General features: G+C 36.2%; 2 protein-coding genes across 2 annotated transcripts in view; one reads left to right on the top strand and one right to left on the bottom strand.

Annotated features, from left to right (window-relative positions):
• The window catches only part of PMS1 (PMS1 homolog 1, mismatch repair system component), a 334,072-nt gene that overhangs the window by 286,808 nt on the left and 30,866 nt on the right, over nucleotides 1-16,398 (top strand). The gene's annotated exons all lie outside the window — the stretch shown is intronic.
• MSTN (myostatin) lies at nucleotides 1,193-7,825 on the bottom strand. The gene is made up of 3 exons (XM_069577003.2): nucleotides 7,251-7,825; nucleotides 5,044-5,417; nucleotides 1,193-3,013 (listed from the first exon to the last, which is right to left on the bottom strand). Exons 1-3 carry the CDS (start codon nucleotides 7,621-7,623, stop codon nucleotides 2,633-2,635), a joined length of 1,128 nt encoding a protein of 375 aa, XP_069433104.1. The 5' UTR covers nucleotides 7,624-7,825; the 3' UTR covers nucleotides 1,193-2,632.

Below are 16,398 nucleotides of genomic sequence, written 5' to 3'. Positions count from 1 at the left end.
TGACTTGGGCAAAATAGGGGTGGGGGGAAATGCCTAGGTCTTGTCACAAAAGAAATTGGTCCTGATGCTTTCTTTCATGGTCTTACGGGTTTTGAAAAGGATGACTAAATGGAGAGATTGGTGATGTGATCCTGGGGGTCCATGAGTAAGGCTGAGTATAAAGACTGAGGAGTCCTGTGGCTGGGCCCGTGGAAACTGAGAGGGATACTTCCTCCCATTTCTCACTATAGGGCTCAATTGCCCCAGTTATTTGTACTCCAGAGCCTAAGGAGAGTGAATGCACCTGCTGACCCAGACTTTTAGGTCATGTATATTCATGGCCTGGGAAAAAGCAGGTTCTGATATGTACAACCAAAAAGTGGCCTTAGCCCGTCACCACAGTTGGCTCCTTGCTGCACCCCCACCCTCTCAAGAGCAACTCACGTATAGCTCCAGCCTTGTCAGTGTTAAATATTATCACAATTAGAAGAAGTAGTACATTTTGTTTGCATGAGTGTAAATTGCTGTAATATAGTTTAAAATTGTATTTATCATACTTATAAACTATTTATTTAAGAACCAGAACACCAGAGAGAATTAGTCACTGCTAATTAAACATAGTCACTTCTTTAGAGCTAAGTTATTAAACTGGCCAGGAGTGGAGAAGAGAGCTCATTTCAAAAACATGTATAAATAGTGTTGCACTTAAGGATTCTAGGCACTTCATAATTATTTCTCTGTTCAATTTGAAAATGTATTCCCCCAAACTCAGATAAACGTGTCAGTCTCATTAAGTGCTAGGAAAAAGTTGCAGTTTCCCTGTGTCCCTGTGGCTTCAGTAGAACTTGTAACTCTAGGACCATATACCCTTGCCAACTGCAATGCATTTGGAAATTGAACCTAAGAAAACATATAAATAGTTTTCAGGTCAAGATAAAGAGAAATGAAACAGATGTAACTAGTCCTTGCTTTTGTGTGTTTAAAGCAACTTGACCAGAACCAATGTAACAGGAATTTCACCCATGAGAAACTAGAGTAGCAGACCTAACATTTCTAAACCAAACTTTTGTGCTCAGTCCTTAAACTTTTATAATAAAGTGGAAGCCAGAAATCTAGAGTTAATCATTATAACCTAAAACTGTTGTCTTTCAAAAAAGGTGAAAACACTTTAATATAACTTACATTGTTTCTACACATTAGATGTAAGAAATAATTTCACTTAATCATAAGTACAATTTATTTGATTAACAAAATCCTAATTTACAAAATAGTAGTAAATATATGCAGAAATATATTCATTATCAAATTATAAAATAAAATTAACAATTTGTAAGATACCATCAGTTTATTATTCTGATTTCAGATAATAGAGTTAAATCATTTTGGTTTGCTTAATATTTATAAGTATTAAAATAATGGAACGTTGAGATTTGAATACAATGACAGTAAACCATTGAAATTTCACATTCACATTATACAGCCATCACGAACCCATAAGTGAATGCTAACAATGTAAAAAAATATAAAATGATTGTAATATAACCATCTAACCATTCGCATATGGAGTTTTAAGACCACTATTTAATCAACTAATTTGCTCCAAAATATAAGCATTTGCTTTTATGTCCCACATGACATGTCTTTGTGCCTTAATACTTAATTTGAAATGTCCTTACTGTAAAAATATACCAAAGTAAATAAAAAAGGAGACATTTATTTACAAAACAATATTGTATACATATTATATAAATGCAACTGTTTTCAAAATCTTTTTATACAATATTGATAGAATCAGTCATTTCCATTATTTCATCCTAAAAGCTGCAGTATTGCAAAGGCAGGCTATAATTTTGAAATTTTGACAAAAATGAATACTTTTTGACTGCCTTTTAAACACAGCTTCTCCAAGTATGCTACAGAATTGAATGTAGACCTCTAGAAAAATGATTTTTCTTTCTTTATGGAAAATCCATTGCCCATAGGGAGGAGTGTAAAAATGCACCTGAAGAAAGGAGAAACTTATTACTTTACTGAATGTTTTTTGCTTGATAAACCTGATAACATCAGCCATTCAGCCTATTGTATTAGCACCATTGGCATAAACTATTAATGTACTGTATCAATCAGAATAGGAATGGTAACTTGCATATGGCGTACCATCCCTATTTTGTGGAATCTCATCTTACCAAGTATGCTATCATACAATATAAATTCAAGTGTTTAAGGATGTTTCAAATAATGGTATATAACAATACTTCATTTTACCAATACTACATATAGATTTTTCTGCAAATATTAAGTGAAACTGTAAAGAAATAGATTTTAAAGCGTACTCCTTTAATTCACCAGAAGACAAGGAGAACTGCTTTCATTCACCTGCATATGTTGTAATATATTTGAACATAAATGGAATTTGATCTCCTAGTTGAAAAACTCTGGAAATCATAAAACTTTTTATTATACGATTTGTTGTGATGGTTAAATGCCAACCATTGCATATATATTCTCTCTTTTAGTTCATATACTGTAGCTTGTGCTTAAGTGACTGTAGCATACTCTAGGCTTATAGCCCGTGGTACATAATTTCACAGTTTCAAAATTGTTGAGGGGAAGACCTTCTGTGTTTTAGGAAGCTATGAACCAAATATAAATCTCATGAGCACCCACAGCGATCTACTACCATGCCTGGAATCTTCCCATATATTATTTGTTCTTTGCCATTAAAATATAGCATATTAATTGGAGACATCTTTGTAGGAGTACAGCAAGGGCCGGCTGAACCTTTGGGGTTTGCTTGGTGCACAAGATGGGTATGAGGATACTTTTGCAAAAATAAAAATTCACATTCTCCAGAGCAGTAATTGGCCTTATATCTTTTAGGTGCAATAATCCAATCCCATCCAAAAGCTTCAAAATCCACAGTTAGAGGGTAACGACAGCATCGAGATTCTGTGGAGTGCTCATCACAATCAAGCCCAAAATCTCTCCTAGATCTTTTTGGTGTGTCTGTTACCTTGACTTCTAAAAAAGGATTCTGTATGGAAAGGAAAGAAGAGTTAGTAATAGATCCCCAAACACTCTCCTACCGCAAGGAGTCATTATTAAAGAAAGAAACTAATCATTTTGTTTATGTCACATCTCTTTCTAAACTGCACAGCATTAAGGAATTTTCATTTACACTAGGCTTGATTCTGCCTTTATGGCTCAAAAGTCTACAGGAACCATAGGAATTCCCCTGTGGTCAGAGCTTTGTCTTGTTTATCGCTGTTTTCCTCAGTTTGAATATCTGAATGCCTGACACATAATAGATGCTCTGAATATACTAATGGATGACAGTAAAGGGAGGGGGGAAGAGAAGAGAAAGGAGCAGGGAGGAGAGAAGAGGGACAAGCCTAGCTTATGTCTTCCTGCTTATTGATTAAATATGGTGGCTAAATATGTCTGATGACTCCTGGAGGGATAGGTTTACTCATTCATTCTCCATTCACTTGGTCTTGTTCAGGGAAATTTGGATATTAACACCGAAATAAAATAGTTGCCACCCAGTACTGCACAGATGTAATGGGAAAAAGGAAGGCAGAGTGATGAAGGTAGTGGTAAGTATATAGGGTTGGAAAGACGAACTCCAAGAGAGAGAGGCGCAGATTCAGAAGAAGATACAATGATATTCCCTTTTTTTCTTTCACTAAAATATGTTTCCATTCAGATATTTAAATAACAATTTGCTAATCCTCCTCCTGCACCAATCTTTTCATGAATTTGAGACATTTTTCCTTTTATATGGAAAATTCTGAGGAATACATCTTATTAGTCATCTGTTTAATAATAATTAAAACCTCTGCCATGTCACCAACTTTGATCATTAAAATGCTAACTAGAAAAAGAACACATTCTTTTTTATCCTATATTAAAATCAAAATAGACCTGGTAATTATTGGTATTTAAGATTATACAAAATAACATCATTTGGGGAGTTAATAACATTTTATGTAGCATATTTAAAGAAAAATTGATCACTTGGAAAATTTTACAATCTCTTAAAGAATATGTTTTCATTTAGATATGATTTACTTTACATTTAGATATCATTTAGATATGATATTCTTTACAAATAAGGCCATTTAAAAACTATAAAGCTTGCAAGTATAATCTTTTGTTGTAAATTATATCAATAAATGGAAATAAAAAGTATGGTCACATTAAAAAAGTTTTTGAAAACAGAAGTAAATACAAGCATAGATAAGCCAGAAGAGTGAGTAGCTCTAAACTTATACTAGATTTTAAAATGTTTTTTTATTAATTTTTATAATATATAAGGCATTATTTTCTGTTTGACTTTATATTAAATTAGTTGACATTACCTAAGTTAACTCCTGTTAAAGAACAGTAAGACAGTTCAGAAAATAGCTGGGTAGTACAAGTTAACTAGCCTGAAATTTTTTATTTTATTAGGAGTAATTCACAAAGTAATCCACATATATACATCAGTACATCAATAGTCTATAAAACAAGGAACATATTTATCATGAGAGATCTTAAATATAGTATATTTAATAGTATATAAACCTAAACATATATCTAGTTAATTTCTATAAGTAAAAGCATTTTATTTTAATTATAACTTTTAGAGTTTATTTTTCTGCTTTACTAAGCAAAAGAATTTTAACAAATATTTCACTCTTCTGGGGGAAAAATGTGTTGTTGAGTGTGTACTAGATCTACTGTGAAGACTTCCTGTTTTTATTTATATAATCATGTAGCACATCAATGGAAAGCATTTTATATTTCAATTTCAATTCAAAAGAATTCCTTAAAAACTTAAGGACCATGGTATAACTTTTTTTCTTTTAAATCCTCATGCAAAGTAAAAGTATCAAGAGAGTTTTCATAGGGTGTGAAACGGGACACCTACTTTTATTGGGTACAGGGCTACCATCGGGGTAAGGTACCTTTGTCTGGCTTATAAGCACAGGAAACTGGTAGTTATTTTTCACTACTATTCATTCACATTATGAATAAACACATCACAAGGTTTTTAGCATGTTATTTTCAGTAATCACTTACCAGTCCTTCTTCTCCTGGTTCTGGGAAGGTTACAGCAAGATCATGACCATTCTCATCTAAAGCTTTGATTTCAATGCCTAAGTTGGATTCAGGTTGTTTGAGCCAGTTTTGCAACACTGTCTTCACATCAATGCTCTGCCAAATACCAGTGCCTGGGTTCATGTCAAGTTTCAGAGATCGGATTCCAGTATACCTTGTACCGTCTTTCATGGGTTTGATGAGTCTCAGGATTTGCACAAACACTGTTGTAGGAGTCTTGACAGGTCTCAGATATATCCACAGTTGGGCCTTTACTACTTTATTGTGTTGTATCTTAGAGCTAAATTTAAAGAAGCAACATTTGGGTTTTTCTTGCACTTCTGCTAGAAGATCAGCTATAAATGAATAAGAAAAAAAGTTACTAAGATCATTTTTATGAAAAATGAACGAACGCCTCCATGTCAATCTATGAACATTTTTTAAATTGGAATAATGTGTGCATATTTAGTCTTTTAAAATGGAAAAATATGTAGCATTTCATTCATAACAGCAAAATATCAAGTATAACAATTATTACAGCTTGTCAAAATCTTTTAGGTATATGTTTTTTCAGCTGTTTATGAGCAGCCTACTTCCTTTCCAGAGAACTGTGGACTAAGGAAAATTCTATTAAGGAATGAAAAGTGGATGAAATTTTAAAATGATGATGATTAGAGAGAACAAGAGACACTGTGGAAGAACATCCACTTAGAATTCTTTGGGAATCTGAGTAGTTACACTTACTGAGCAGCTGTACCAATCAGTCTGGAGGAAGGAACCCTTCCCCCAGGCCTGAATTACCTGGGGACAAGACACAGTGAGCAACTAACTGAGCCTCGGGAATTAGTAGAAAATATAGTGCATCTGTTATGTTAGGGCGCTGGGACAGCCTTTTAAAGGAAAAAAAATTTAAAAACTAGCAGGTAATTGGCACCAAAATTTCGATGTTGTATTCAAGCTGTTTCAAAACCTAGAAAACACTGTCTTTAGGGTCAGACTGTCATTGTAAGCAGAAGCACTTAGCAATTTCTTGCCTTTTTGTTTTCTCAAGATTGTTTATAAATAAGGCAAATCTATTCCAGGATTATCTGATAGCACAGTCTTAAAGGAAATTTGTTTGTTGCCTTATAACCTAGTTACTTAATAAGAAAACCAGTATTTTGAAACTGTTCTGAGTCCAGTCTAAAGTGGGTAGCATAAAGCCAGTTCGCAGACACACGGCACAAAAATCTTCCTGGTCATGCTTTCTCTGTTGAGGTGCCTGTCTCCCTTTCCTTGAGTATATGTTTGAACTGACTGCAACAGAAATATATGAAACATATTATCTTTCAGAAACAATATAGATACTACATACAGGTAATAGTTCTCCCTCCTATGAGGAATCAAATAATATTTTAGAAGGTTATTAAGCATGTGCCTCCTAGATATGTGCAGACCAGGTACTCTCAACAATAGTACCATGGTCAGGGTATAAGTGGGACTTTGTAAGCCATAACCTACTCAATTAAAATGTTTATTTCTTAGCATTTTCTGCTCATTGGCTCATGATTTATCATTATGCTGTGTTTACTTCCTTATTGCTCTTACTAATACATTAAGTTTATTAAGAACATTTTTTTATCCTTTCCACTGTAATAGCTTTCAAAATCAGATACTCTATGAAGAACATAAAAACCCTATGAGAAATAGTTTTGAATAACAGAAATCATTCTAAGTGTTCAGCAAATGCCCAAATAGGCTTCAACATCTAGAGATTTCTTCCTTTCTCTTTTATTAGTGAAAAAAACCCTGTTATTATAAATGCATATTTCAGGCAACCAAATGCGATTAGGAAATTTCATGTAAATTTTTCACATGGCTGCTACTATCTCCCAATCCTTCACCTTGGTAGCATTAAGCTGTGAAAACATAAACATGTTATAGTTGTCATACTAAACTATATAACATGAATGCTATGCAAGCATTTCATTTCTGATTTTTAGCTTTTTAGCTCTCTAAGGAAACAGATAATGTAGCAGCTTTCAGTCTCATTAGCATATTTCTCATGAAGTCTTGCAAAAAGCTCTTTGCCCTCCTCCTTACGTACAAGCCAGCAGCTTGTTAAAAGAGCCTGAAAATAGATCGGTTTCTCATGAACACTAGAACAGCAGTCAGCAGAGTCGTTGCTCTGCACTAGCAGAACTACTCACACTCCGTGGGCATGGTAATGACCGTTTCCGTCGTAACGTGGTAGTCATCGTCTTCCAAGGAGCCGTCGCTGCTGTCATCTCTCTGGACATCGTACTGATCAATCAGTTCCCGGAGTGGAGGAGCCTTGGGCAAAAGTTGTCTTATAGCATCTTTGCTGATGTTAGGAGCTGTTTCCAGGCGAAGCTTACTGAGGATTTGGATTTTTATGGCTTCTAGTCTTGAGGATTTATTGTTTTGTCTCCACAAGCATGCATTACACAGCCCCTTTTTTTCCACATTTTCCTTCTGCTCGCTGTTCTCATTCAGATCCACTGGGCCAGCAACAAGCAGCATAAATAGGTAAATATAAACAAAGATTTGCAGTTTTTGCATGGTTTTAAAATCAATACAATCTTTTTCCTTGCTCTTACTTCTTCCTTTTACTTTTCTTTTGCTTTTGAGTAACGCCAAGCCAAACGTTAATGCCTGCCCAGTCTGAGAGACAACTTGCCACACCAGTGAATCTTTTATACTGTATTCCAAGTGGCTTTTTATATTCCAACTTTGATGAGACAAGTGTCGTCGGGATCTGTGATTGGCTCTTGCTCCACAATGAATCTCACTGTCAGAGGTTAAAACCCTGTCTGTCACAAGTCACCAAACAGTATTTTGTTACAGTCAAGGGTGAGCTGATTCATTTGACTACTTCTTAAAAGGAATAAATCTATGAATAATAAAGGCTGTCTGTGACATTTGAAAAATTAAAAACTTTAGTAACAATAACATATGCACTTAGATCTTATTCATCTTTATATGTGAAACTTTAAAATTATAATTTAAGTGAATAAATCTTAACTTACACTTCATACTTAAAAAGTTGATATGTTTTTCCCTCAGAAAATAAAATGATTTTATACTATTTAAGTAAGCATTTGAAATAAAAAGAGTTTTATTCGTTATATTAAATTATTTTTAGTCTTGTATAGTTAGAAAATACAGATTTATTCAGGAAGACTTAAATGAAAAGATTGTGATACTAGTAAAAGATTTTCTGCTATAATTTGAGAAACTTGTTTCCCTGAATAAATTCTTAGCACATAATGAAAATCCTACTTTAATATTAAATTGCTCATGGAATTACTTTTAAATAATATCTTTTATTCATATGAAAATTGTATTTCAGTTTCGATTGACTACTATTGAGTTACTTCCTATCAAAGTTGCAGATTAATGTGGCTTAGAGGATGTGTTTTTTCATTGTTTGTTACAAAGAGGATATTGTCAGCAATTTGATCTTAGAATAACTTAGAATGACTTAGAAGATAGTGAATTTTATGATGGGTAACAAACGTTTCCTCAGCTTTCCAGCGGTAAAAGAAAAAACGTAGTTACCTACTCTCTGTAAATTATATCCAAACATTGTGAACACAGAAAAGGAAAGGAACGCCGTCATAAAGGTGTTCTTTATGTTCCATTTTTCTGCTTCTCACTACTGTGCTGGTACATTTTTCTCCTTTCTAGTACTGTGCCACTTCCTAGTACTTCCTTTGAAGTTTCTCATTTGACCGGAGGGCAGACTCCTGGCAGGGATTTAGGGTAAGGTCTGGGAGCAGAGAATGGGGCTTTTTGTTTTCTAAATTTAAGTGGCCTCTGTAGGGATCAAACTCTCAACCTTAGCTTTGGGAGCCACAAGGTCTAATCAAATGAACTATTCAAAAGCTAAACAAATATAGCCAGAAAGAAATAGAAGCTGTTTCCAGGCCACAGGAGATTTATTTTTCCTACTACTTTTGCGGAAGCTAAAGACTCCTAAGAGAGTTAATCCATTACTTTCTTCCCCAAGAGAGTGCAGTGGTTCATATCAAATATTTATTTTTTAGGTCACTACTTTCGCACATTGTACACTAATTTACTGCCTCAGTGCACTAAAATGCAACTCAGTAGCCTGAAAAGTTAATGCATTTTCATCAAATTCTTAAGAGGTATCTACATCTCTTGAGAAAAAATGGCCTTACATAATGCATTAGATTTGCCCATCATTAAAGATTAAGGAAAACCACACACAAACCAGATGCCCTGAAGGATTTCAGATAGTCTTTGTTGTGGAGCAGTATTAGATCTGGCTTATAAAGTTTTATTTGTTTGGTAAATTTATTTTTCAACATATAAATCTTTGTAATGTTATAATCATAACATATGCCCCTATACACTTCTGAGCAAATCAAATCTGTTTTCCCTTTTAACTTGATTAGAATTGTGTTGCAATTGGGATCTCAGGTCCTGGAGTTGGGTAGATGTGAGTTCAGATCTCAATTTGCCACTGTGTAATAATGAATGAGATACTTCTCTGACCTTCAGTTTCCTCATAGAGTGTTGGGGGCATATAATTCAATAATACATGTAAATTGTTGAGTTCAGTGCCTGTCATATAGTAAGTGATTGATAACTGGTACTTGAGTACTTAGTCTTTGTTTCATGCAGAGAGGTTTGAGATTATGGTTAAATTTATCCTCCACATGAACTAGAACTGTTGCAGTTTGTAGTTGCCAGTTACCGACTGACATAGGCTAGCTCTCTAGTAAAATGTTGTAAGGTAGCCCTGTGAGCGCTTTCTCCTTACTGCCTGGGATAAAGGGAACAAAGATTATCATTTCCATATTGTCAGTGCTCATTATTTATGGATCCCGCATTTGCACATTTATGTCTTGCTGAGATTTATCTTAACTTCATAATCAGTACTTTCAGTGCTTTTATAAGCATTTGTGCACACGCACAGAACAATGAAAAATTTGAGGCCTCCAACACACAGGATCCCAGTTGAGGTCAACCAAGTCAACTCTCTTTCTTGTTTCAGCCCTCATACTTAGTGAGGGCCCTTTTTGCAATCAGTATACCACCATGCTTTTTATATTTTTGTGTGCACTTGGTGGAGGTAGGGGGTGATTCTGTTGCTTACAGTGCCCCTCAAGCATAGTGTTGAAGGTCTGTGTTCCTAGGCACAGGATGACTGTGGTGTCGGGGGGCTGGAGGAAGAGTGCGGTATGATGGGGGAAAGCTACTGTTCATTAGATGCAGAGTTTTCAATTCGGGAAGACCAAAAAGTTCTGGAGATGGATGTTGATCACAGTTGTACAGCAAGGTAAGTGTACTTAATGCCACTGAACTGTACAGTTAAAATCGGTTAAATGGTCAGTTTCACGTTATGTATATTTTGCCCACAATTTTTAAACAAGAAGGCTGTGGTAGGACTGAAGGAAAATTTCTTCCTCATAGAAAAACAATGTGTGTTATGTAAGCTTCATTCAGGCTTCAGTTATAGGGCTTTTGGCTGTGAATCCAATGTTGAAGAATTAGCAGTATGTATTAAACAAGATATTTTAAAATAGAAATGCACACAAAACAAGTTATTTATTGATTGTTTAACAAAAACGTGACCAGAGGCTGATGGGAATCTAACCTTGTAGTTCCCCTAGGGGCAGTGGTTCAGTAATCACTTATTCATGTTGGCAGTGATTGGGTAGAACATAATCACTGTGAATAATGAGAGTCAGCTCTATCCAATCAGGATCTCTGGAGGTCAGTATTGAATGAGTTAAGAGGTACTCAAGAAGTTTCAAGAATGTATTTTCCTCCTCCAGTGCCGTGATTTGCAACCTTCCCTTGGCTTCAGAGCAGCAAGGTTGACAAGCAGTAGGAACCTTCACTGCCGTCTGGGTGCTGGGGGCCTAACTTTGGACAGGACTTTGTTGCTAGGATGAGTGCATAGAGAATTCCTTCTAGGTGACTGGGAGGGCGTTGTCAACCACCGTGTTGGGTTTGTCTTAGCTTTCCCATCTTTGAAAGCAGTTTCTTCTCACAGGAGTCCAGTGCTCCTCCTCACAAGACCTGTAGGTTTCTTTCCCCCTGTTCTTTGTACTCAATGGGCCTTACCTTTGTGTAACCGTAAGTAAGGTAGCAAGCAAACTTCTCTCAACTCTCTTACAAACACCAGGCGGCGGTGGGGAGGGGTGTGCGTTTCAAAACAACTTTGAGAGTATAAAGCATATTTCCCAAAATACATTAATGGTTTTACTATTTGCATTCTGGAAGCTCCCAAGTATTATTAATGTAAAAGTTTGCCAGAAGTTTGATGATGTGGCCAAAGAAAGGAGGAGACTAAGAATTAGAGTAAGGATGGATCATGAAAAATTCGACTCTGTTGTGGGAAAGGAGAGAAAGATGCATGTTATCTGATCACTCTTGCCATTTCCTTGTGATGATAGCCCTTTGGTATAACACTGTTCTGATAATGCTTAAAGCCAGAAACAAACTGCTCTGTTATGCACTCAGTTCACATAACAGCCCAAGAAGCTGCCATCCTACGGTGGCAGTATCTGATTATCCGTGCTCTCAATAGATTACAGAACAAAAACGAACAAACACGAAAGTACCCTTGACTCAGGGAGTCACAGTATAGGAATAGAGATCTGGAATATAGTTCTGGGTTTCTTGCTGACGTTTTATGTGACCTTGAGTAACCCTTATGGCAGAAAGTGAAGAGGAACTAAAAAGCCTCTTGATGAAAGTGAAAGTGGACAATGAAAAAGTTGGCCTAAGGCTCAACATTCAGAAAACGAAGATCATGGCATCCGGTCCCATCACTTCGTGGGAAATAGATGGGGAAACAGTGGAAACAGTGTCAGACTTTTATTTTGGGGGGCTCCAAAATCACTGCAGATGGTGATTGCAGCAATGAAATTAAAAGACGCTTACTCCTTGGAAGAAAAGTTATGACCAACCTAGAAAGCATATTCGAAAGCAGAGACATTACTTTGCCAACTAAGGTCCGTCTCGTCAAGGCTATGGTTTTTCCTGTGGTCATGTATGGATGTGAGAGTTGGACTGTAAAGAAAGCTGAGTGCTGAAGAATTGATGCTTTTGAACTGTGGTGTTGGAGAAGACTCTTGAGAGTCCCTTGGACTGCAAGGAGATCCAACCAGTCCATTCTGAAGGAGATCAGCCCTGGGATTTCTTTGGAAGGAATGATGCTAAAGCTGAAGCTCCAGTACTTTGGCCACCTCATGAGAAGAGTTGACTCATTGGAAAAGACTCTGATGCTGGGAGGGATTGGGGGCAGGAGGAGAAGGGGATGACAGAGGATGAGATGGCTGGATGGCATCACCTACTCGATGGACCTGAGTCTGAGTGAACTCCGGGAGTTGGTGATGGACAGGGAGGCCTGGCGTGCTGCGATTCATGGGGTCGCAAAGAGTCGGACACGACTGAGCAACTAAACTGAACTGAACTGAGTAAGTCAGATGGCAAAGCTTTCATTTAGAAATGCATGTATGCATGTGTGTGTGTACTGTGGACCCTTGGACAACACAGGTTTGACCTGCTTGAGTCCACTTACATGCACATTTTTCACTAAACATGTATTGCAGTACTACACTATCTGAGGTTGGTTGAATCCTCAGATGCAGAACCTTGGATATGCATGTACCCAAGGCTGACTGTAAGATTAAATGTAGATTTTCAACTTGGATGAGAGTTGGTACTTCTAACCCCTGTGCTGTTTGAGTTTCAACTGTATTAATTCACTTATTATTTTATCAAATATTCTAATGCCTATAATGTGTCTTATAGAGGATGAGATGGTTGGATGGTATCAGTGACTCAATGGACACGAGTTGAGCAAACTCCAGGAGATAGTGAAGGACAGAGAAACCTGGCATGCTGCAGTCCATGAGGTCGCAAAAAGTCAGAGATGACCTAGCAGCTGAACAACAACAAATTATGTGCCTGGCATCATGCTAAATTCTGAGGAGAAAGCAGACAGAACCAGTCACTGTCTCCATAAAGCCTGCAATCTTCAATTGTAGGTTCAATCTTCTAGATTCTTCAGTATAGAATGGAAATTTGATGAGGCATGCTCTTTCACTTGAGGTGTATCCCCTAAAACAGTAATTCTCAAACCTTTTGGTCTCAAGGTTCCTCTACTCTGAAAAGTTATTTAGGATCCTCAAAAGCTTTTATGTGGGTCATATCTATCAATATTTAATGTATTATAAATTAAAAATGAAAAATGTTAGAATATAGACATATGCACACATATATTCTATTTGCTGACAGAGTAATAATGATGTTACATAACATGGAACCTCTGGAAAACTTGACTATACATTTAAGAGAAAATGAGAATAGCAAGGAAATCTTAGCTTTGTTATGAAAATGGTTCTTACTCCACAGATTGTCTAAAAGGGTCTTCACTCCAGGGATCTCCAGACCACACTTTGCCCCACAGTAATGCATTTTATACTGCTTCAATTGAATATTTTCCCATCTAACTTTAAGTCCTCTCATCTTAATATTTGTAACTTTGTTTTAATGAGACATCAAATATGGTGATTTCTAGACAATGTATACTTTCTAACTGATACATATTATTGCTAAGAGCATAAATATACACTTTCTTGTTTTATAATTACCAATTACTAATTTACAGGTTCTGTAGAGGACATTTGCCCAAGTTTGTCAGCTGAAGGGGGTAGAGTGAAATCTGGTCTTGAGGGTTTTCTTTATTTATTTTGGTTTTCAGGTCAGTCTTGAGATGATAACATTCATATTATGGCAACGTATCATAATAATATCCAGTTAACAAAACTTCTGCATTTCACTGTCCTTTAGAAGCTGTATTAGTTCAGGAAAGCTGCAAAATGTGATTTCTCTTCTTCCTTTCTGAAATGGAAACTCCAGTTTATTAATTATATGTTTGTAATACAAAGAAAAAAATTGTTATAATTTGCTTTCCTCTTCTTTTCCACCGAAAAAAGAGACTAGACTCAAAGACTTGGTGTTAAAATTTTATGTGTGTTTAGATTTTTACAGTTCCCAAATGTGTTTACTGATAACTGAACTGATAAATGAATGACTGTCCCCTTGAATACAAAAAAGTTCAACTTTCTGATTTTCTGGTAGGTATATTTATACTTATATATTCATAACGTGTTGTTATATTTATATTTACAGGCTTTCTGTTGGCTCTGTTTGTGTTTTTGCTTGCTCTGTGGCTCGCAGCATTTCTATTGGGTTCCCTCTTGCTCGCCCTGGTAGAGAGTCCCAGTACTGGTGGGTCCTGCGTCCTTGCCTCCTCTCGCAGTTCCGTGAGAGCATGCCTGGGACTCAAACATTCCACTGGAGTTTTGCACTCAGTGATCTATGACTGCACAGAGAGACTCTGTAGCTAGTAATAAGACCTTGCTAGGGAGTAACTGTGCTTGCTCTGACACTACTTAAGACTGCCAAAGCCCTTACCCAGCACAGGTCCTATCTAGGTCAAACTGAGTCAAAAGTAGCCAAAGAGGAGGAAAGAAATCTCAAAGGGGAGGTGTGTGTGTGTCTGTGTGTGTTTAGGCAAGGTGTGTGTGTGTGTGTGTCTGTGTGTCTGTGTGTCTGTGTTTAGGCAAGGCAAGGGGTGTGAATCAGTGTATACATACACACATACCCACCCTTTTTGGACTCTGTTCCTATTATGTCATTACAGAGTATTGGGTAGAGTTCTGTGTGCTACACAGTAGGTCCTTACTAGTTACCTGTTGTATATACAGGCTTTCTGAGTGTGTGTAGTGTGTGTGTGTCAATTCATATCTCCCAGTTCCCCCTCCCTCCATCCCCCTAGGTGACTGTAAGTATGTTTTCTACATCTGTGACTCTATTTATGCTTTGTAAGTAAGTTCATTTGCATCATTAAAAAAACTTAGTTTTTGATGCCTATTGCATATTCTGGATCATCCAGGTAACCACTTTACATCTTCAGTGTCTTCATTTATACAGTGTATAAAAGTACAGTGTCTACAGTGTTATAAAAAAATGTTTACAGCTGAGTTTGTTTACTATAATACAGTTGGTTTCAAGTGACATCTAAAGTGATAGATTTGACTTTTATCTATGAGTTCTCAAAAAAATTGTTTTTCCTTGAAAAGAAATCTTACTATTCAAGCATTGAGAACCAGGCTCAAAAATTTCTTTATTCTACTAATAGCAAATAAGCGTAGCTACTTAAGTCCTTTGCCCAAATCATTGACTGTTGTTTGGCAAAAGTCTGTGATTCACTAATTTAGCCCTTTTTACTGGATTTGAATTTTCTTTTTGGTTATGTTGAGTGCACATACAGTGAGAGAGCCTATAGGGAGTTTCAGATTCTCTGATATAAGTTATAGCAGTCTCTAGCTGGGCTGTCATACTTGCTGCACCCACATACTTACTTAGGGTCTAAACCCACACCATTGCCCACCTCTCTGGATTAAGAAGCCATAAAATTCCTCCCTGCAGCTATGCATTGGTCCCCAGACTTAATGAAGTTAAATTTTTTAAATTTATAAATAAGAAAAAACTGAGTGTAAGAGGTTCATTGTCATTATTTTTGATGGCTGATTTTCTTCATGATAGTTCAGTTTACTTTAGAACAAGCTCAGGGTTTCCAGAGCAGATGACAATATACATTGAACAGACAAAACCAGATCTTTAGTTCTGAAGTCTTTACTCTCCCTTAGTATTGAGTTAATAAGCCTTCCAGTAAACAAACACTTCCCAAGAGAAAATGTTGCAATTCTTAGGGTTTTGTTTTGGGGGGATTTATGGTAACCATAGACTCAATACAGAGTATGTTTCTGCAGATAAAAAAATTTTTCTTAAATTTTTTTTAGATTTCAATTTTAAATTTAATGTTTTAAACCTTTTTTAAAAAATGACTCCCTCTTTACTCAGGTAGTGTTTTGGATGTGGTGGTAGCCATAGAAGAATTCAGTTTTATTCAAGAATCTTCAGAAAATGTTTTCTCATTTCCTTGAAATTGCCTAAAACATTGTTTTTCATAATTCACGGAAGACTGGCTTTCAGAGGAATTCTGTTTCCAAATTCTTCTGTAAATTCCTAGAAAGGAACTCTCTAAAAATTATTTATTAATTTATTTGTTCATTTAACATTTCCTGAGCACCTGGTTTGTGCTAAGACCATGCCAAGAATGAGAGATAGGAAAAAAAAATGATGCCTATTGTCTAAGAGAAAAAATTAAATTTTAGGAACATCAGAATTTTAAGATCATCATATCTGATCTACTCTTGAATAGATGGAGAAACTGAGGCCCTGAGAGAGGTTACATGACTTAAATTAGAATCAAATTTTAAAAGC

The sequence above is a fragment of the Ovis canadensis genome, chromosome 2 (genome assembly GCF_042477335.2).
Source record: "Ovis canadensis isolate MfBH-ARS-UI-01 breed Bighorn chromosome 2, ARS-UI_OviCan_v2, whole genome shotgun sequence".
Lineage (NCBI taxonomy): Eukaryota > Metazoa > Chordata > Mammalia > Artiodactyla > Bovidae > Ovis > Ovis canadensis.
This window is presented reverse-complemented; position numbering and strand designations above follow the sequence as displayed.

Coding starts and splice junctions, on each gene's coding strand:
- MSTN (XM_069577003.2), bottom strand. CDS start 7,623: ATGCAAAAACTGCAAATCTTTGTTTATATTTACCTATTTATGCTGCTT. Junction 5,418..7,250: donor CATTACCATGCCCACGGAGT/GTGAGTAGTTCT, acceptor ATTCATTTATAG/CTGATCTTCTAGCAGAAGTG. Junction 3,014..5,043: donor AACCAGGAGAAGAAGGACTG/GTAAGTGATTAC, acceptor CTTTCCATACAG/AATCCTTTTTTAGAAGTCAA.